A 23719-nucleotide genomic window follows, 5' to 3' on the forward strand; every position below is an offset into this window, starting at 1 on the left:
ATAAAGAGGTTGCAACTAAATAGTAGGAAAGTTCACACATTTGCCAAGAAAACAAATAAAGGAGCTGTCCAGTCGACTTCATTGCACCATCAAAGACAATAAGAAACTTCACTTCATTGACACTTGGTCACCTTCCCCTGCAATGTTCATAAACTACATGAGGAAAAAACATTATTAAAATAAATGTGGCTTATATGCTACCATCTATTGCAAAGAACTCTAAATGTGAGATAAGTGGACAATGAATGTACTACCAGAAGAACTGAATAACAGGCATAGCACAGACCTTAGTTAAAGTCTGGCCTCAAACAATTATCAGCTGTGTGGCTTTGGGTCCTTTTTGCCTCAGTTTCTTCAACTGTAAAATGGAGAAATCACAGCATCTATCTCATATGGTTGTCAGGAGAATAAAATGAAAAACACAAGATTTCATTATGTTTATTGTTTGTTGACTATAAGAAAGAAATTTGATTTCTTGAAGCAAAACACTACCTTAGAGGGTAGCTGCCAACAAAGTATTTCTGATATATATGTCAAAATCCCTTAAGATTCCTTAAAGAAATATCTGTTCAATGATCCTCTGATTAACTGAACGGCCAACCCATAGACTTCATCCATTCACTATGGAAAATCACTCAAAAGGAACGTGGCAGGACTGAACAGATTTCAACATATTACCAATGACAAACTGTACAGAAATGATAGGATGAAGGATGCTATCAGAGAGAGATATGACCAGAAAAGAACGTAAGTCAGTCACGTATTTAGGGTGGGGAACAAATCATAGGCATGGTCCATAGGATGCCAATAGGCATCTGCACCCCAACATGTTGGATGGGTATGGTCAAGAATCACAAAAGATACCTCACAGGGTGGTTAGGATGATTCAAATGAAAAAATATAGAGAAATCATTGTGCAAACCTTAAGGCACTACAGAAATATTACCGATCGTCGTTGTTGTTGCTATTATTATTAGAAGGCTTGGATGACTGTGATCTGCACCACTGAAGACAATACCAGCACCAATCCTATCATTCACCTGAACCTCGAGGTATCCAAGTACCCACGTGAATGAGAGCACAGATCAAATAATCATGCAAACTATTATTATGCTAGTTGCCAATACCATGTCTGCTAGTTAGGATTCCTGATCCAGGCACAACAGTCCTGATGGCATGCGCCCTGATGGTGGCATCAAAAGAAACTGGAATGAAATTGTGAATAGCTTTGATATGAATTTCTCAAAACCTTTCCTTTCCAGCATATATGTCTATACGTTTATGATTTTGAAGAATCATCTTGTCATTTAGCAAAACGCAATTTTTCCTCCTTTCAAGGGTTATGGTATGATTGCTCAAGCCCAGTCTGGGACTGGAAAGACTGCTTCCTTTGCAATTCCCACTTTGCAACAGATTGAACTAGACTCAAAGGCCATAAAAACCCTGGTTTTAGCATCCACCATAGAGCTAGTCCCACAGATCCAAAATATAGTGATGATACTAGGAGTCTGCGTGGATGCCTCATTCCATGCCTTCATTAGAGGAACAAACATTGGGCTAAGGTTCAGAGCATGTAGATGGAAGCTCCCCACATCATCATGGGCACCAAGGCTGTGTCTCTGACATGCTTAATCTGAAAAGCATATCAAGATGTCTATACTGAATAAAGATGATTAAACATTAAGCTATTTTTTGAAGGACCAGGTCTATGACATATCCCAGAAACTCAGTAGCAATGTCTGGAAAAAGTTACCACACCCTTAGTAGATGTCCTAGGAATGACCAAAAAGTTTGTGAGGGATGTTAACAGGATTCTAGTCAAAAATAGTAGTTGACAGTGGAAAGCATTCATCAGTTTAACATAAATTTAGAACAAAAATGATGGAAGTTGCATGATGTGTTTGAAATGTTATTGTTGGGGACAGCTAGGTGGTGCAGTGAGTAGAGCACCAGCCCTGGAGTCAGGAGGGAGGACCTGAGTTCAAATATGACCTCAGACACTTGACACACTGAGTAGCTGTGTGACCTTGGGCAAGTCACTTAACCCCAATTGCCCTGCCTTCCTCCCCTCAAAAAAAAATTAAAATTAAAATAATAAAAAAAAGAAATGTTATTGTTGGTTTTCAGTAGTGTCTGACTCTTCGTGACCCCAAATTGGAGTTTTGACAAATGGTTTGCCATTTCCTTCTCCAGCTCATTTTACAGATGAAGAAACTAAGGCAAACAGGGTTAAGTGACTTGCCCAGGGTCACACAGCTAGTGAGGGTCTGAAGACAGATCTGAACTCAGGAGATGTCTTCCTGACTCCAGGACCAGCATAGTATCCACCGTGCCACCTAGCTACCCCACCAACTAAAGAACTAAAAAATGCCTAGAGACATCCTTATGCCACAAGTATCTTTGGTTGCTATGACTTTCCCACCAACCAGGAGAATTATATTCATGGAAATGGCTATGAGGGTTACTTTCCTTATAAGGGGAGGGTGACAGCATGGTGACAGAAGATAGGAGACTCCCAAGATATCAAGACCTTCTGAAACACCTCCATTGAGAAGATACCTTTCAATGTGGCTAACCTCATCTGAAGGGTTTCTCCATCTGATCTAACCCAAGGTTCTGCTCTCTGAAATGAGAGGAGAGGGAAATGGAAGGGGAGGAAAGGAAAAGGGATGAATACTTTTATCATTTTTTCAAAACTTTTTTTAAAACTTTGAATAAATGTCACTTTCTGAGGCAAAAGGAGCTATGAATATTTACATACTCTTTTCTTTGTAGCAGACTTATGCACTTACCCAGTGCTTTTCTTCCTCCAAAATGCTAATCAACACTTCAGTGTTTCAGCCAGTCTGCCCTCTATTCCCAGCAGCCAAATACTTCTTCCCAAAAGGTAACTGAAAGAGTCCATGACTCTGACCACTCAACTCTCAGTTTCTGTTCAAAATTTGTCCATTGGGATAAAAAGTCTCAGTGCACTGGGTCCTCTCCAGATAACAGAAGCAGGAGAGAGAAAGTAATCATTTTTGTCATTTTGAATAATATTTATTGATTCAGAAAAAGAAAACACAAATTCTGAATAAAATTACTTGGAAACTGCGCCCCAAAAAGACTCTTAATTTATTAAATATTTATTAAGTACCTACTAAGGCACTACGCTATAGGGTACTTAGAATACAAATACAGACACACACACACACACACACAGAGTTCCTACTCTCAATGAGCTTGCATTCCATTTGAAGGAAACAACAGGTATATAGAGAAGTAACTACAAAATCATGGAAGAAACAGTTTTGTGGAGGGGAGTTTTAAGAGAAAAGATGAATTCTGTTTTGGGTAAATGGAGTCTGAGATAACCATGTACTAATAAAACTGCATATTCCCACATACAGATTAGTGTGCTAATTCTAATTCCCCTTTGTCTACTGAACAAAATACAACTCCCAAAATTCAAAATTTTCTCAAAAAAAAAAACTTTTATGATAGTTACTTGGCTCTAACCTTATCAGAGGATCATCGATCTAGAATTTGAAGTAATCTCAGACCATCTAGTCAAACCTTCTATTTCACAGATAAAAAAAATCTTTAGCTGAGGGGAGGAAGAGTGACTAGTCCTGTCTCACAGTGAGGTAGTTTAAGAGGTTAGGGCTTAACCCAGGAACTCAGACTCAAGAGTCAGTACTCTTGCCTCAATAGTCCAATTCCTCCTTTTCCAATCTCATCTCACCCTATTCACTTTATCTTAGACTCTTATTAATACAGACTACCTGTCATTCCCCAAATATTTTTCTTCTTCATGCCTCTGCCTACACCCCAACATCTCTGACAATTCATTCCAAGTTAAATGCTACTTCATCCCTGAAGCCTCCCTGGATCCTTCAGAGTTAGAAATTATCCCTATATCCTTTAATAGTACTTTAACTCCTCTCTTACACATTTTCACATTCCATTTCTATTTTGTATTACATTTATTTGTGAACATGTCTTATCCCCTGTCCTATTGGATTTTAAGTCCTTATTAGGAGGAATACTGTTCTAATTGTGTTTGTCCTTCATTTTCAAAGAGGACCATGACATCAGGGAAATGATGACATGACTTGCACTTGACTTTGATTTGAGTGAGGGAGGGCTCCAGCCTCACTTTCTCCTCCAGAGCCATCTGGGTCCAGTGGCCAGATATTCATCAGGACAACTGGAGATGGCGGCCCAGGATGCAATGGGAGACCCTGTCCCTTTCAGGCTAGATCTTTTCAGGTTCTCACTTTGAATGAGGTAATGCCCATTCAGTGAATAGGCCCTTTTAAGAAGCAAATCAAGGGATGGCCCCTTTAATCAAAAAAAAAAAAATTAAACTAGGAGGGGAAGACCCTCAGGGTTGCTGGTCAAAAGAGGAACAGTTACTACTGACATTCACTCTGAGTCAGGAAGGCCCAAAATATAGCCCTCCCTCACTCAAATCGAAGTCAACTGCAAGTCATGTCATCATTTCCCTGATTTATGGTCCTCTTCGGAAAACTAAAGACAAACACAATCTGTAAGTAATCCAAGCTGCCTGAAGGGACCTAGCAGGTTGGGTAACTCAGATCATCCTCTCCTTCTCCTTCTCCTTCTCCTTCTCCCTCTCCTCTCCTCTCCTCTCCAAAGGAAGGTAAATGGTGATGGCTGGAAGTTGCCCAGTTAACTTGGGGTTTACTAGCTAGATTGATTTCTTCCTTCCTTCCTTCCTCCCTTCCTTCTTGCCTTTCCTTCTTTCTTTTCTCAAAGATCAAACCTTAAACCCATTTCCCTCTGGAGCTCACAGATTGGACCACAATAGGTCACTGTTCTAATAAGCATACCTACAAGGTCTAGGCTCATAAAAGGAGTTCACCAAGTGTTGCTGAAGTGAATTATTCACGGGATCAGGAACTACAAAGATAACAAGCTCATTCTGCAAATGAGAAAATCAAAGCTCAGATAAATTAAGTGACTTCCTCTAAGTCATACATGTACTAAGAAGCAAAGATGAAGCTGAAACTAGAGTCCTTTGATTTCAAGCCCTAGTGCTCCATTATACCAAGCCATCCCATACATCTGAATTAACAGGGAGTTAGTATTTATTGACCATCCAAATGAATCTTTGCACTATTTTAAAGAATACAGAGAAAAATGAATGCAAGAAGACATTAGAAGTGAAGAAATAACACTTGTATTTCTTTTAGAAAGGAAGGTAATGTGTGAAGAAAGGAGAGGAACTTTCATGTTTAAGAGTACCTTTTAAATTGTGTTTTTATTGTGAAATTCATCTTCATATGAATTTCTGGATGCACCTACATGAAGCAGTTTTGAATTCTGAATAGATCCTGGGTAATACCAAGCAAAACCTCCTGAACAACTTTCAGAAGTTACACACTGAATAACCCTAAGCAAGTTTTACATAACAGCGCTCAAACTCCCAGACACTAATTAGTCTAGTCAGTGAACTTGGAGAAACAGTTGCAAAATTTCCAAGCACCACAAACCGGTGAGTCAACTAAGAGAAGAGGATCTTCCTACGCTGCCTGGCAAGAGTGGCCTTGGGAAAATCACTCGGGCAAAGAAAAAGCAAAATACCTAGGACTACGGATGTAGAACTACTTCCGAAGTCATCAAAGGTCAACTATCTAACTTCTTCATTTAACAGATGAGGAAAATAAGGCCCACAGAGGTGGAGTGACTTGTCCAAAGTCACACAGGCAGTAAAATGACACAGCTAGAATTCAAACTCGATTGATCCCATGAGTTAGTTCAGCACCCTTTCCCCACCACCAACCAGACTAGGATGCTTACCCCTTCTCAAGGCCTCCTGGCATCCCTCGAAAACTACCTCTCACAGGAAACAAAAACAAAACTGTGGCACGCTCCTAACCTAAACCTTCATTCATATAATACCTGAAAAGCATGGGCCAGGATCCCAGAGTACACCCAACACTCACGCACTGCAAAAAGTCAAGGACAGATAGAGAACAGGAAGGGTCCTCAAAGGTCATAGAATCCATCCTCCCTGTTTTACAGAGAGGAAACAGAGGCCGATTGAGGCGAAGTGACTTGTCCAAGGTCACACAGGCAGTAAGGTGACAAAAATGGAATGTGAACTCAAGTCCCATGACCCCAAGTTCAGCACTCCTGTAACACCAAGCTGGGATTCTTAATCCTTCTCAGGGCTTCCCTGAACCTACAGAACACCACCTCTCTCTCACAACAAGCAAAGACAAAAAGTGCTATTCAAAAGACACAGGATCCGAGGGTAGGCACAGCAACGATTTAAAAGGCAAGGAACTGATCCTTCACTTACACTATTTAAAAGCCATGGACTTGGGTAAGGGTAGATCCCGCAATTCATACTACTTAAAAGGCAAGGACCTAAACTCTCCCACCACTTAAAAGCCTTGATCTCGGGTTAGATACAGCAATTAACACTACTTAAAAGGCAGACTGGAAGCCTTACAAACGGTATTTAAAAGACACCGACCTGAATCCCAGGATACACCCAAAGGCCAGCAGGACCTAAACCCTCACTTTAGACTATTTAAAAGCCAGGGAGCCGGCTCCGGGTAGGTCTATCAGCAATCCACACTACTTAAAAATCAGGGACCTAAACCGCCACTTACAGTGTGACAGCAATTTATACTGTTTAAAGGGCAGGGGCTGCAACCTTCATACTATTTAAAAGACACAGACCTGGATCCGGTGGTAGGTACCAGTGACACTATTTAAAAGGCAGGGGGTCAAACCCTCACTTACACTTTTTAAAAGACACAGCCCTGGAGCCTACGGTAGATACATCGAGTCGCACGATTTAAAAGGCAGGGACCTGAACCCTCACCTAGACTTCTCAGAAGTCCAAAGCTCATTATTTATGTTCGGCAGCTCGTAACGGAGTCCCATACCCCAGCCTCTCCGTCCCCTTCCTCATTCCCAGCTCCCAGGGATGAATGACAGCTCGGCCGGCCTGCTCGCTCCCGAGCTCCGGGGCTGGGGGCGGACCCTCGGGCGAGGGGCGTCATCCCCAGCTCAGCCCCTCCAACCCCCACTAGCCGGGTCCGGCCCACCCTACGCCAGGCCAGGGTGAGAGGGGCCGGAGCGAGGTCCGGGAGCCGGGCTCTCTCACCAGGTACAGGGGCGCATAGATCTTCAAGGACTCCTCCCAGGCACCCTTGGTGATCTGGACGAAGGAGACCCCGCAGGACGGGTGCCAAGTGTGGCCGATTTCATAGCAGTTGTGAGGGATGGACTTGCTGAACGCCGCCATGTCTGGAAGCACCGTCGGGGAACCGGGGCGGGGTGGGGGCGGGGGGAGAGGGCCGGAGACAGGGAGGGAGGGGGAAGGAAACGAGAACCCAACGGCCGCCCAGCCCCGCCGGCTCGCGGGAGGTGCGGAATGGAGGGGAAAGGTCACGCGAGAGGGGTTACTCTGGGCCAAAGTCCTCGGATGATGAGCGCTCGGCGTATCGCAGGACTAGGGGGAGGGACGTGCGGAGGGGGGGAGGAGGCGGAGCGTGCGCGCTCCCTCCGCCCGCCCCCTCCGCAGGCGCGAGCGCGCGCAGTGTAGTTCTTACTCAGACACCCCCACCCCCACCCCGCTCCCTTGCCCCGCGGGTCGTCCCTCCTGGCGGGGGGCTGAGGAGAGAACTTGCGCTCCCCGCGCCTCCTCCGAGCTCGCTAGGAACGCTATGCGGAAGCGCGTCTCCCTCATTCCCCGCCCCCTCCCCCTCCTGGTAGACGGCTACCTCTTCCTGGGATCCCTGTAGTGGACAGGGGAGGAGGACAGGGTGGTCCGCTTCCTCTCCAGCACCCCTCCCCCCACCCGAGCCCCAGACCGAGAAATAAGAAGCTAGGCTTTGCCCCTCCCTAGCTGTGTGTTCTTAGGGGTAGTCAGCCAGTCAACGTTGAGTGCCTACTATGTGCCAAGCACAGTGCTAAGCTTTAGATTCAGAGAGACAAAACATGGGCCCTGCCCTCAGGGAGCTCACAGTCTAAACGCTGAGGACACCACACAAACAACTGTGTATGAACAAGTCTATACACAGGATAAATTAGAACTAATCTCGAAGTCACTAGAAATTAAAGTGGAATTAGGCAAGGCTTCTTGGAGAAGGGGAGCGGGGTTACAGTGGGCTGTGAAGGAAGGCAGAGATGAGGAGGGAGGGCATTCCAGGCATGGGAGACAGCCAATGAAAATGCCCCAGCTTCCAGCGGGGTGTCTGGTTTCAGGATGTCGCTGAATCCAAGAGTGGGGGGGTGGGGTCACCTAAGGTGAAAGAAAACTGGAAGGAAGGAGGCGCTACTGATGAAGGTCTATCCACGATAGAGGATTTTATAGGTGGTCTTGGGGGGTAATAGGGAGCCACAGGAGTTTATTGAGTAGAGAGGGGAAATGCTTGAGGAAAATCACCCTTGACAGCTGAATAGATAGATTAGCTTCGGTAAATCAATTTTAACTTCCTGGTTTCAATTTCCTCTTTTGTTAAATGAGGGCAGTTCGGCTACGTCTCCCATTAATAATAGATAGGCTTTATACAGCCCTTAAAGGTTTACTAAGCACTTTACAAATATCTCATTTTATCCTCACAACAATCCTAGACCTGTATTATCTCCATTTTACAGATGAAAATGAACTCTTGCTCCAGGCAGGGACCCTGCTTTTTGTTTTTGTTTGCAGTGTTGGGTGCCTAACATGTACTTGTTGACTGACTGAGCTCTGAGGGGCTTACTCATTTGCTGTGGGAAAATTAGAGAAAGGTTCTTGAAAGAGGTGGCATTAAAACAAAAAAAACGAACTCCACTTAAACCCCTATGGAGGGGACAAAGAGCTCTTTCCATATTCTGGCATCCAACTCAATGAATTTTTGAGGCGAACTATGCTCTCTATCATCTCAAAAATTCCCACTTTGCTGATCCCTGGAGATACAAAAAAAGGGGGTGCCTGCCTGGAGGAGGAGTTTATATTCATCTGTAAAATGGAGATAATATAGGACCAGGGTTGTTGTGAGAATAAAATGAGATATTAATGAAGTGCTTTGTAAACTTTTGAGGGCTGTATAAATCTTATCAATTATTTATGGGAGACATGCAAACAACTACATATAAATTACAAATAAATAAAAGATAAAGCGGAGATAATCTTGGAGGGGAGGGAGTCAGAAAGCTCAAAAACAGCTTAAATAATACCTTGGTTTCAAACTTTTTTCACCCATCATTTAAATATCTTCAATGGCCTGTCCAGTTCAGTAGATTTTAAACTATGAGGGTTAGAACAAAGTGTCTATCATAATATCAGATTTTAAACCGGAAGGGACCTGATGTAATTCGTCTGTCCAACACCCACATTTGGGATATAAAGAAATGTGACTGAAGTCACACAGGTTTTAAGTAATAGAGCTAAAATATGAACTCAGGTTCCCAACTCTAAATCTAGCACTCCCCCTTCTCTAACACACACACACACACACACACACACACACACACACACACACACACACACACTGCCTTTCAACATAGCCTGTGCTTGAACACTTGCAATGGTGAAGAACTTTACCATTTGAGGCAACCATCATTGGGCTAGTAAAAGACCTGTTTGGTAGTGGGCATTTGGGCTTTTTTAAACTAAAGTTCTTGCTCATGTTGAATTGAAATCTGATTGCGCATAACTTCCACCCCATGATGCTGACTCCACAAGGCTACTTCCTGTGCTACGTGACAACACTTTGAACCCTTCCTGACAATAGTCATGTACTACCATTCATTCTGTCTTCTCTTATCCAAACTAAATAAGCCTAGCAACCATTCCTCAACTAACATTAACAGATGGAAGACTCCTACTTCACTAAGAAGGTTGAGACCTTCTGTTGTAAGCTGCCGCGGCTCTTCCATTCTTCAAAACTTCTCAGTTTAACCTGTTTTCTTCTTTCCTCTGGTCACTCTGGAAGAGCTATCCACTCTTTATTAAACCTAATCTATCTGTACATGCTTTTTCTCCCCTACCATCCTGCTTCTTCCAGGATCTGGTTCCAGCAATCATCCTCTCATGCATCTTCAGTATCTTTTCCACCTACCTACAAATTGGTCTGGTCTCCTCAGTCCAAAAAGAAAGAAAGAAAAGGCTTTTCCACCTGATCCTTTCAGCCCATCCAGCAACTATCCTATATTAACGCTTCCCTTAACTGTCAAACTTCCTGAAAAGGTGCCTACACTCAATTTCAATACTTCCCCACCATCCATTCTCTCCTTAGCCCATGATAATCTGGCTTCCATCTCCAACATTCAAGTGAAACTGCTCTTTCTGTCTTCTACATTGTTGTCTTCCCTGAGGCAACTGATGCTATTGCTTGATACTATCTCCTTCCTTAGCCTTAGAAAAAATGCCAGCTATTATTATTTATTAGTATTACAGCCAATGTTCCCCAAACCACCAGACCTGCCTCTAGCCCACTCCCTGCTGCCATCACAGGAGAAATTGTTGTAGAGGAGCCTACTTTCCTCATCACCAACAATTGCTGACCAAGTATCACCAGCTAGGCACAAGTAACCCTGGGAGCAGTAGTACCATACAGATGACTAGTCCCTGTTTCTATCCTAGCCCTAACAGCTATCATCTGAGGAAATAACACCAGTGAAAAATGGGCCAGCCCTCCCTACCAAATGCCAACCAACGGCCACCCACAGGTCGCGCAAACCAGCCTAGCTAAAGCAGCAAAGCACTTCAAAGAAGAGACAGGAAGCAGCATGTGCCAGGCAAGTCAAACCACCACCACACTTTGAACACCATCTCCCCATAGACCCTGATGGAGACAGCCTTGACTGTGAGCTCAAGAGCCCTGGGACTAGCAATGCTTCCAGCCCAATGTCTGAAGCCATCATTCTGGGCAGCAGCCCCTGTGGAGATGCAGCCTGGCAACTGCTCCTAAAGGTGCTACTGAAGACCCAGAAAAGAAAATTCTTGTCACTAAAGCCCTTGGCACTGTTAAATAGTTCAACATCAGAAAATGATATGGTTTTATCAGTGGAAATGGCACTGCCATCTACTTTGCCTCTGTACCCTTAGAACCATAGGACCTTTTCATCTGACTTGCAGCTGAAACCTTCTCTATGGGTTGTTTCCCCCATTGAAATGTGAGCAACTTGAAAGCAAAGACTGTCTTGCTTTTCTATTTGTATCCCCAACACTTAATATATTGCTTTGCACATTGTACGTGCTTAATAAACCATTGATTCCATCATTCATTTTAGTAACCTTGGGATGGAGGACAGGAGGCTGATCTCTGTGCTCCACAAAGTCCTGCAACAGTGATTCATCATAGCGTGTAGATGACTCTGAGTTCCTGAAGGCCATACCAATGGAATGCCAGCAAGTTCTGCCACGCTAGAAAGGTTTAACTTATGATCCTGGTAACAGACTATACCTGCTTTCTGATGATCATCCTAGCTAAGTACAAAGAAGCTTGTTAGCAGTAAATATGCCATTTGGAGCCACTTTTTTAAAAAAAATTATTTTTATTTTCAATTCCAAATTCTCTCCCTTCCTTCAACCCCTTCTACCTATTGAGAAGGCATGAAATGATACCGATTATATATATATATGAAGTCATGCAAAATATATTTCGACATTTGCCATGGAGGTGGGGAGGGCAGAGGGTAGACAAGAAAAATAAATGAAAGGAAGAAATATGCTTCACTCCGTGATCTGAGTCCATCAATCTTCTCTCTGGAGGTGGAAAGCATTTTTCATCATGAGTCCTTTGGAATTGTCTTGACTCATTATATTGATCAGTTATTAAGTCTTTCACAATTTGTTATCTTTATAATATTACTATTACTGTGTACATTGTTCTCCTGGTTCTGCTCACTTCACTTAGCATTCGTTCATATAAGTCTTCCCAGGTTTTTCTGAAACAGTCCCCTTCATCATTACTTACAACACTAGTATTCCTTCACATTCCTATGCCATAATTTATTCAGCTGTTCCCCAGCTGATGGGCATCCACGCAGTTACCTATTCTTTGCCACCATGAAAAAAATGCTTTAAATATTTTTGTGCACATGGGTCCTTTTCCTTTTTCTTTGATCTCCTCAGGACATAAACATAGTAGTGGTATTGCTAAGACAAAGGGTATATAATTCTATAGCCCTTTGGACACAGTTCAAATTTGTTCTCCAAAGTGGTTGGACTAGTTCACTGCTCCTCAAACAGTACATTAGTGTGTATCTTCCCACTTCCTAGAGCCACTTTTTTAAAAGTCTATTAAAATAGCAATGCCAGTATTTGTGTTGACAGGTGGGTCAAAAATATGAAAGAAAGCAGGATACCAGACAGGTGGTCACTGCTATCAATACTTAATATAGCAATGCAGAGTCAGCTTCATGAACATATGTTGGTAAGCCAATATAGTCACCAGGATAAAGTGTGGAAAACAAGGAAATAATCAGAAATGGATGTCAAAACCACCCAAATTGGATGGTTTATACCTCAAGAGCAGAATTAGGGATGTTGTGATTTTGAGAAGATGTGGGGCAATAAATCTGTCCAGTGTGTCTTCTCAGACTCTGATGGAGACAGCACAGACTCCGAACTGACCCAGATGACTAGGATAGAACACTGGACAGTGGACAGAACACTGGGCCTGAAGTCAGGAAGACCCCAGTTCAAATGTGGCCTCAGATGCTTACTAGCTGTGTGACCCTGGGCAAGTCACTTAACCTCCATCACCTTTAGCTTCCTCAAATGTAAAATGGGGATAATAATAGCACCTAGCTCACAGAGTTGTGAGGATAAAATGAGATATTTGTAATGCTCTTAGCACAGTGCCTGGAATATAGTAGGCATTATATAAATGCTTATTCCCTTCCCCCTTCCCTTAGTCCAGGAAATATTGATATAAAACCCTGCCTAAAGCAAGTAGTCAGTGTTACAAGCCCTGGACAAAACATCTGCCCTGTAACTGAAATTTCTTTGATGCGTTGTCTCCTCTAGTTTGAGCTCTTTGGAAAAAGGGACAATCTTTAGTATTCTATTTGGATCCCCAGTACCTAACGTAGTACTTGGCACATAGTAAATGCTTAATAAATACCTTTTCATTTTATTCATTTATTCAATACACAAATTTATACTGGGAAAAGAAGGATCATGACACAGGTTCTGAGAGGGAATAAATTAGCCAATGAAATAGTGTGGAAGCATACATAGGGATCTCAGCTGATTGTCAGCATTTTTCATTGAGGACTTAGCCCTGCATATCACCATCGCCATGTCAGCAACAAGCTTCAGTCAGGATTATTCCTTGTCAGCCAGTCCCCTTCCTACTAGATTGCAGTTACTAGAGATGAAAGTTAGTATTATCCAGGTTTCATGATAGAATTGAGCAACTAACCAGGGGATGCATATAATTCCCAGAACCTATTCTAAAGTTGCTGACCTTTCTAGTCAATCACTTAATAAAGTACAGATGATTGGCCACATTAGCACTGGTCATATAAAAATCATTCTTATTGGATGTATCCAGGATTACTGGTTTGGATGAGACTAATCTGAGAACTTTTAAAAATGACTAAATAAAAAAGAATTGAGCTAAATCTTTTCACCAATTGTTTCTGTCAGGAGGAAGAATGAGAAGAGAAATTTTACCTCATGAATATGTGCCCGATGGGTGATTGTTGCGAGGGAAAAATTAATTACACTATATAGCAATAACCCTCATGAAGATAAAATGTAGGCGTGGGAAGGAGAATGCTCTTGAACCTTTGGCACCAGTCACTTCAACCTTCCTGGATCAAATATGAGTGCCATCTGTGTCAATATGCCTGACACCACACACCCTTTCCCTAACTGGGTTGACTCATCAAATTTTCAGGTGACACTGAGCTGAGAAATATACCTTACAACTGGTGTTAACACAAAGTCTGAATCCATAAAGATCTTGACAAGCTAAAGCATTTAGACTAAATCTAATACAAATTGAATTCCATAGCGATAAATGGAAAGTCTTACACTTAAGTGGAAAAAGAAAACACTTCACAAGTATAAGATGGGGGAGGAATGGATAGACAGTAGTCCTGAAAAAGATCTAGGGATTTTAGTAGACTCTGAGCTCTGCATGAGTCAGTAGCAGGATGTGGCAGCCAAAAAAGCTAGTGTTGTCTTGGGCTGCATTAAGAGGGGCAGAGCTTCCAGGAATAGGGAAGTGCTAGTCCAACAGTACTCTGATCTTATCAGATTTCATCTGGAACATAGCATTCAGATTTGGGCACTACAGGTAAAAAGAACATTGATAAATTGGAGAGTGTCCAAAGGAGGGTAATCAAGACCGTGATGGGCCTTGAGTCCATGATATATGAAGATCTCTTGAAGATAATGGGCATGTTTAGCCATAGCCATGATGGCTATGTTGAAATATTTGAATGACTGTCATATATAACAGAGGACTGGACTTGAGCAGAAGGCAGAGCCATGAACAAAAAGTAGAAAAGAGGCCAATTTGGGGCTTGATGTCTGGAAAAATTTCCTAATAATTAGGGCTGTCCAAAAGAGGTTAAGTATTGCCTAAAGAGGTGGTGGGCCTCCTTGGAGGTCTATAAAAGGGAGTTGGACGACCACTTGCCAGAGATGTCATAGCAGAAATCCTTTCATGTATTGGATGGGCCGCATGGCCTTTGAAGCCACTTCCAACTTTCAAATTCTGTGAATCGAGATTTAGGGGAGACTGTCATCAAAGTACTTACTGCAAGTGTTCAGTAAGGACAAAGAGCTGTTTTTGGTAAACTCTAACAAAGACAAACACAAGGGCCAGTCCTATTGTTTCTGTGAGTTATAGCTACACAAAACTGTCTTACTATCTTATTTGGCAGCACGATGTCCTAGAAAGAGTAACGCTTCTGGAGTCAGAAGACCTGGGTTTGAATCCAAACTCTGTTAATTACTACCCATGACTCCTTGAGCAAAACATAGAGTATTAGAAATTTCAAACTGTATGTCCCAGAGACATCTTAAACTCAATAAGTCTAAAACTGAACTCATTATCTTTCTTCTTATCTTTCCTTCCCGCTTCCAAACTTCCCTGTTTCTGTCAAAAGTACCATCATTTTTCCAGCGTGAAAAAGTCGTAAGCTTGGCATTATCCTCACTCTTCTCACTCTCCCTTACCTCACATTCCAATTAGTTGCCAAATCCTTCACTTTCTCCCTTCACATCTCTCACATCTGAGCCCTTCTCTCCACTTTCACAGAAGCCACCTTAGTTCAGGCCCTCCTCATCACCACTCACTTTTATTACTACAATAGTCTTCCAGTTCATCTCCTCGTCTCAAGTCTCTCTGGTCCATTCAACACCCTGCTGTCAAAGAAAGTTTCCTTAAGCATAGATCTAACCATGCAATTCAATTTCTCAACCAATACCACTGGCTTTGTATTACCTCTGAAATAAAATATAAATTCTTCTAGTTAGCTTTTAAAGCCCTACACTACCTGGCCCTAATCTACCTTTCCAGCCTCACTAGTTATTACTTACACTCTGTAATCCAGTCAAACTGGCCTTTGTTCTGTTTCTCACCCATGACACTTCATCTCTCATGTCTGCATCTTAGCACTGGCTATCCCACCTTACTGGAATGCACTTCCTCCCTACCTTTGCATCTTAAAGGCTCTCTCTTCCTTTCAGATGCAGCTCAGATACAATCTTCTGCATGAAGCCTTTTCTTGTTCACCCAATTACTAGTGTCCTTCCCCCAAATTATCTAGTATTTAACTACTTTGTATATACACTTACACACACACAAAATGGGTGATGTCTTAGACACTGAGGTCCTTACTCAAACTAAATTGCCAAGTATTCAAACTCTGCTTCAGAGAGCCCAACTCTGATGGGCTGGCCACATTGTTTGAATGCAAAATGTACACTTGCCAAAAAGACTATTTTATGGAGAACTCACACAGGGCAAGCGTTCATATGGCGGTCCGAAGAAGCAATACAAGGATACTCTCAAAGTCTGTCTTAAGAACTTTGAAATTGATTGTGTGACATGGGAGACATTAGCACAGGACTGCTCTTCATGGTATATCCACATCAGAGAAGGTGCTGTGCTCTGTGAGCAAAGCAGAATTGAAACAGCTCAAAGGAAATGCAGGATGGGCAAGTTTGGAGTATCCACCCCAAATGTTCACAGGGACTGTTTGTGTACAACCTGTGGTAGAGCATTCCAAGCTTATATTGGTCTGGTCAGCCACAGTCAGACACGCTGAAACTTGACGCAAGCATGGTGATGTCATTTTGGTCCTCTTTGAGAACAAAGGACAATAACCAACCACACACACACATGATATGTATGTATTAACTTTTTATTTATGGGGCATGTACTTATTGTCTCCCTCCATTAGGATGTCAACTCATTGTGAGTAGGAGTTATTTCATTTTTTTACTTGTGTGCCCAGCACCTAGCTCTGTGCCTAGCACATAGTAGGCACTTAATATCTGTAGATTGATTGTTGATCTTTAAAATTAAGGAGTTGGACTGAGGACCTCTCAGAGTCCTTCCAACTATCAATCTATGATCTTATCATTTTGTTCTGGGACATGAAGTAACATAAAAAATGGCTTATGGTTTTGAAGAGCAGCCTGATGTAGTGGAAAGAGTGCTCATTCTGGAGGCAGAAGACCTGGGTTTGAGTCCTACCTCTTGCATCTGCTAGCTTCATGAACTTAAGGTTATTTAACATCTGTGGACTTCAGTTGGCTCATTTGTAAAATGATGAAAATGATACTGGTACTCTACCTTACAGGCCCATAGTGAAGGGTATACTAAATAATGCCTATGAAGCCCTTTGTAAAACTAAAAGAGATAAGAACTGGGCCTATGATTTTATTAATGTATAGAACTCCTGGATGAGGAAAATCCCTTTGCCAATTCAGGTCAGCATCTTCTATGCAACTCACAGTCTTAGAGAGTTGTCTAGAGCAGAAGTATCAAATATGGAGAGGTCTAAACTCAGGGAAAACTCTGAGTGTGGCCAGAACCAGACTAAAATGGAATTGGAAAATATTTAACAAAATAAACAAAAATATAATACAACATAAGTAATATTAATTTGTGATTTTTCTAAGTCAATATGTGGCCTGCATAGATAGATGGTTTGGGGTTGAGCTAATTATTATAGGATGATCCTAAAAAATAAAATTGGGTAGAGAGAAGTAAAATAGAGCAGATTATCTCATACAAAAGAGGCATGAATGGAAGAACTGTTACGATGGAGGGTAGAATAGGGTGGAAGGCAGATAGTACAGGAAGCTTATTTTCATTGCTACTGGGTTAAAGAGGGAATAACATATAATTAGTAGGGTATAAAAGTCTTAACTTACAGAGGAATAGGAGGGCAAGGGTATAGGATAAGGGAGAGACTTTTAGAAGGGAAGATTAAGAAACAGGAGAGCAAAGGGATAAGGAAGAGACTTTTAGAAGAATGTGCAAATTAGGGAGGCAGAATTCAGAAGCAAATTAGATTTCCGAGGAGGGGTAAAGTAAAAAGAGAGAGAGAAGGATAAACAGTGAGGAAAAATAGGATGGAGGGAAATATGCAACTAGTAATTATAATTTTGAATGTGAATGGGATGAATTCACTCTTAAAATGGAAATGGATAGCAGAATGGATCAAAATCCAGAACTCAAATATGTTATTGTAGTAGCAATTAGATTTGAAGATCTTTCCCACCCATTAATAGGCTTATGTCACAGGAAGTGTAAGTCACATGTGGTGGGAGGAGCTTCCTGACAGGAAAAGGAAGTTATCTCACAGGAAATGCAGAGAGAGAGAAAAAGATGTTATGGCTGCTAATGGCCTCCCTTGTGATTGTTAGAACTGAACAGGCTGACTTAGCTGTACTGTGAGTTTGTTTTGGGGAAGACCCCAGCAAGGGGTCTGAGAGATTTTGGGATGGCGAGGCTCTAGGCTGTGATATGGTGTTTTAAGTTCCTTGCTGTTATGATAAAGTGGGCTGACTGGCTGTGGGAGCTGAACATTTGGCTATGGGATAGGATTTTCTGGTGTCTGAATAAATGTTGTACTTCTTTTACCTTCTTTATGGAGAGCCATACCTTGTGATACAGAACTACATAGGCATATTCATGGTTATCATTGATGTTGTGTTTATTGCCTTACTATTTCAGTTACAAGAAGCATATTTAAAAATGAGATATATATAAAGTAAAAATAAAGGGCTGGAGTAGAATTTATTATGTTTCAGCTGATGCCAAAAAAAAAGCAGGGGTAGCAATCATGATCTCTGACAAAGTTCAAGCTAAAATAGACTTAAAAGAGATAAGCAAGGAAACTATGTTAAATGATACCATAGATAATGAAGTAATACCAATACTACACACATATGTACCAAATGCTATAGCATTCAAATTTTTAAAGGAAAGGGTAAATTAATTACAGGTGGAAATAGATAGCAAAATTATAATAGTGGGAGATTTCAACCTTCCCATCTCAGAAATAGATAAATCTAACTAAAAAATAAATAAAAAAAGAAGTCAAGGAGATGAATAGAATCTTAGATAAGCTAGATATAATAAATATCTGGAGAGAATTGAATGCAAATAGAAAGGAAAGGAAAGTATCTTTTTCTCAGTAGTATATTTTGGGAGTACCTTTACAAAAACTGACTGTATATTAAGCCATAAAAACTTAAAGCAAAAATATTAAATGCATCCTTTTCAGATCATAGTGCAATAAAAATTACATTTGATTAAGGACCATGGAAACACAGATTAAAATCAGTTGGAGACTAAACAACCTAATCTTAAAGAATGGATGGGTTAAAGAGTAAGACATAAAAGTAATAAATAATTCTGTTAAAGAGAATGATAATAATGAGACAATATATAAAAACTTATGGGATGCAGCAAGAGCAGTGATCAGAGAAAAATTTATAACTCTAAATGCTTATATCAATAAAATAGAGGAAGGGCAGATCAATGAATTGGGTATGCAACTAAAAAATAGAGAAAGAACAAATTAAAAATTCCCAATTAAAAAAATTCCCCAATTAAACACCAAATTGGAAATTCTAAAAATTAAAAATGAGATTAATAAAATGGAACATAAAACCATTGGGTTGAGAAATAAAACTAGGATCTGGTTTTGTGAAAAAACTAATAAAAATAGATAAAGTATTGGTTAATATGATTTTTAAAAGAATGAAGAAAACCAAATCACTAGTATCAAGAATTAAAAGGGTGAATACACCACTAATGAAGAGGAAATTAAAGTAATTATTAGGAGTTATTTTGCCCAATTATGCCAATAAATTTAACAATAAGTGAAATGGAAGAGTATTTATAAAAACATAAACTGCCCAGATTGACAGAAAAGGAAGTAGAATACTAAATAAACCTGTTTTAGAAAAAGAAATTAAACAGATCACAAATGAGTTTCCTAAGGGGAAAAAAAGCATCAGGACCAGATGGATCTACAAGTGAATTCTATCAAATATTTAAAGATCAACTAATTCCAATATTAAATAAATTACTTGGAATAATGGGCAAAGGAGTCCTACCAAACTCCTTTTCATTAGTTTGTTTGGGGGGGGACAGGGCAATTGGGGTTAAGTGACTTGCCCAAGGTCACACAGCTAGTACATGTGTCAAGTGTCTGAGGCCATATTTGAACTCAGGTCCTCCTGACTCCAGGACTGGTGCTCTACTCACTGTGCTACCTAACTGCCCCTACCAAACTCCTTTTTGAAACAAATATGGTGTTGATACCTAAACCAGGAAGAGCAAAAACAAATAAAGGAAATTATAGACCAATTTCATTAGTGAATATGGATTCAAAAATCCTAAATAAAATGCTAGCTAGGAGACTACAGTAAGATATCACAAAGATTATACATTAAGACCAAGTGGGATTTATAGCAGGAATGCAGGGCTGGCTCAATATAAGGAAAACTATTAACATAATTAATTAGATCAATAACAAAAGTAACAAAAATCACATGATTATATCTATAGCTGCAGAAAAAGCTTTTAACAAACTACAACACTTATTCCTATTAAAAAACACTTGAAAGCATTGGCGTAAATGGATTTTTCCTTAAGATGATAAGCATCTAACTAAAACCATCAGCAAATATTATCTGTAACAAGGATAAGCTAGAAACCTTCCCAATAAGATCAAGAGTGAAACAATGATGCCCATTATCATGAATATTGTACTAGAATGTACATGCACATGTACAATGTACATCAATATTGTACTAGAAATACTAGCAATAGCAATAAGAAAAGAAAAAGAAATTGAAGGAATCAGAATGGGCATTGAGATAATAAAATCATCTCTCTTTTGCATACTTGGAAAACCCCACAGATTCAACTAAAAAAGCATAAAATTTATAAAATTATTGTTTCAACTAGCTTTTTTAGTTGAATCTCTAGGATAAATGGGCAAAGGATATTAACAGGTAGTTTTTGGAGGAAGAAATCAAGCATATATGTGTATATATATGTATATATGTATGTATATATATAGTCATATGAAAACTGCTCTAAAGCATTATTGATTAGAAAAATGCAAATTAAAACAACTTTGAGATACCATCTCACACATATCAGATTGGCTAAAATGATAGAAGGAGAAAATGACATGTTGGAAAAGATGTGGAAAAACTGGGACACTAATACACTGTTGGTGGAACTGTGAACTGATCCAACCATTTTGGGGAGCAATCTGGAATTATGCCCAAAGAGTTATAAAACTGTGTGTGCCCCCTGACCCAGTAATACCACTATTAGGTCTGCTTCCCAAGGTAATCATGGAAAAGGAAAAGAACTTAGATATTCTAAAATATTTACAGCAGCTCTCTTTGTAGTGGCAAAGAACTAGAAACCAAGGGAATATCCATTAATTAGGAAATGGCTGGATCTGTTATGGCATATGATTGTGATGAAATACTACTGTGCTGTAAAAAAATGATGAACTGGTCAATTTTATGAAAACATGGTAAGACTTACATGAAATAATGAAGAGCAAAATGAGCAGAAAAAAAGAGAACATTGGAATAGCAATATTGTTTGAAGAATAAGTGTGAATGACTAAGCTATTCTGAGTTAAATGAATATTCAAATCAACTACAAAGGACCTATGAAGGAAGATGCTATTCACCCCCAGAGAAAGAATTGATATATGGAACTATGTTTTATATAGTTTCAAATATATATATATATATATATATATATCTGTGTCAAATGTTGGCCTTCTCTAGTGCAAGGTTGGGAAGGAGGGAAGGAAATAGCTTGGAACTCAAATGAACAAAAAATATATATTTAAATTTAAAGCTATTGCTTGATGATGGTAGACTATTGTAAATTAAAGATGTATTCCTGGCAGCTTGTGTATCCTTCAACAGTATGATGACAACCTATACACCATAATTATCCTGGAGGCCCAAGGATCTACCCAATTTGGGGAAATGGTCTACCACTACCATTATGACCATAAATCCCCAATTAGAGGGACAAAGCCCTGAAAAAGCTGATATTCCTTCTCAACCAATGAAAAGGCAGTACAGATTACAGCTAAGACAAGTTCTAGCACTGGAAGGAATGCTAGGTTGGGATCGAAAGACTTGGGTTTGAATCTTAGCTGACAAGGCTGTATGATCATTGGCAAAGTAGTCACTTCACCTTTCAGTCTCAGTTTCCTCCTCTATAAGACAATCTATAAGATTCCTGCAGTGCCTACCTCATGGAGTTGTAGTAAGGCACAAGTGAGATAAGATGCATAGCATTATGGGATGCTTGAAGTGCTATATAATTGTTAGCTCTTATTCTAATGAATGAGTGTCTGCACTATTGGAGGAAACACCCCCAACGGATGAGATCATGGATCCAACAAAGTGTTATTATGATGATGTCACCTAATGAAGGTCTCAGTGGCACCACATCCAGAATGCCAGCAGTATGCTGTAATGCATCTGGAAAGCCAAACCACTACCTGCTCCTGGAAGCATTTAAAACCCCAAAGGGAGAGAGTCAATGGGAAAGTGATGAGGACCTGGGAAACCAAGAGCGATTTGGCATGTCTCTGCTCATCCACTTTGTCTGGCACTAAGCTGCAACAAAGAATATCCACCGGTGTATTTAGGTCTGTAGTAGTATATCATTCCTCATAATGAAATGAGAAAAGAATAAGACTGCTTGGAAATGGCAGACTCAGAGTTGGTAGACTTCACATCTTTGGAAGAGGGGAGATTCTAGTAGATTCTTGCTATAGTGACAAAAAACAGTAAATGGTAAATGATATCATGTCTCCAGAGCTGCCTTACTGGCTCATAGTTCCTTTAGCCATCACTGCCACTTTCTTCTCCATTGCCAGCATCTCCCTAGAGTAACATGTTGTGGCAAACATGGAACATATAAAGAACACAACAATAACAACTACTTCCATTTATCGTCATTGTGAATGAAGTACATTCTGAGGGGGGAAAATCCCCGTCCTTGTAATAATAATGGCTAGCATTGATATAGTGCATTAAGATTCATAAATCATTTCACATATATTTTCTAATTTGAGCCTCCCAAAGATGCTGTGAAGTAGGTGTAGGTGCTATTATTCCATTTTACAGATGAGGAAACTGAGGCTGAGAGAGGTCAAAGTGACTTGCCCAGGGTTGTACATTGGCTAATGTCTGAGGTGGAAATTCATACCCAGGTCTTCTGACTTTAAGTTCAGCCCATGCTCAAAAAAGGTTCATGGAGGGTTCCTGCAATTCTATAAATGGCTACATCTATTGCGCCCCTTAAAGCATCCACAGCTTTAGAACACTGCAGGATGAATGTTTGAATTACACAGAGGAGCCAGATCTGGAAGACTTGAAGAGACTGGAAGAGAATCTATTCAAAGGAAGCTTATTTTTCTATACCTGAGAAAGGAGCTTCTTTAGTCTCAAATAATAGGATGAACTACTGATAAAAATGTGTAGTTCCCAGGACTCCAGGGTGGGAAACCTGTCCCAAGTACCACTAGAGCCTTCTCAATGATTGTGGCTACACAAAGCATGTAAGGCTGTGATGAAGCTTCAATCTATTTGCAGCCCTTTGAGGGGCCCAGAAAGAACCCTCAAAAACATATGGAGCTTCTGGTTTCAGATGATGATCTCATCTAGATCCCTTTGATAGAAAGCCTCTAATTCCCTACTCCTCTTCAGTACAGGAAACAAGAAGGCACCTGCCAGATAAATTATTGGATGGCAGTAGTTTGGGCATTCAGTATAATATAGTAGAAAGGGTCTTAGACTTGGCCCAGCTGTGACACTTACTAGGTAGTGGCACTGAGCAAGTCACTTAAACTCCTCTTATTTGTAATATGGTAATGATAATACTTACACTACCTAATTCTTGGTGGTACTGTAGGGAAAATGCTTTGTACCTCTCTTAGCTTCAGGTTTCTGATGTCTGTTGAAGTTTAACAGAATCAAAGTTCGTGGATTCAGATCTCACCAGAGCTGAATTTTTATTTCCCCTTCTCTCAGTAGAATGTAAATTTCCCAAGGTAAAGGACTATGCCATTTTTAAATTTTGTATTCTTAGTGCCTCATTGTGAATTTTGATAGATGTATGATATTACTTGGGCATATTGGAACTTATCCATTATCTCTCAACCTCTGTGCTTCTGGTCCATGGTTTTCTATGGATCTTCCATAGAATATTATCCTTCATGAATG

General features: G+C 40.5%; 1 protein-coding gene and 1 pseudogene across 1 annotated transcript in view; one reads left to right on the forward strand and one right to left on the reverse strand.

Annotated features, from left to right (window-relative positions):
- TMEM135 (transmembrane protein 135) overlaps window positions 1-7481 on the reverse strand; it is a 347914-nt gene extending 340433 nt beyond the window's left edge. Inside the window, exon 1 of the mRNA XM_036747191.1 lies at window positions 7127-7481. Coding sequence (XP_036603086.1) covers window positions 7127-7267 — 141 coding nt within the window. The 5' untranslated portion in view covers window positions 7268-7481. The remainder of the gene's footprint in view (window positions 1-7126) is intronic.
- LOC118839855 lies at window positions 1129-7087 on the forward strand (annotated as a pseudogene).
- Window positions 7482-23719: the final 16238 nt, after the last annotated feature.

The sequence above is a fragment of the Trichosurus vulpecula genome, chromosome 2 (assembly GCF_011100635.1).
Source record: "Trichosurus vulpecula isolate mTriVul1 chromosome 2, mTriVul1.pri, whole genome shotgun sequence".
NCBI lineage: Eukaryota > Metazoa > Chordata > Mammalia > Diprotodontia > Phalangeridae > Trichosurus > Trichosurus vulpecula.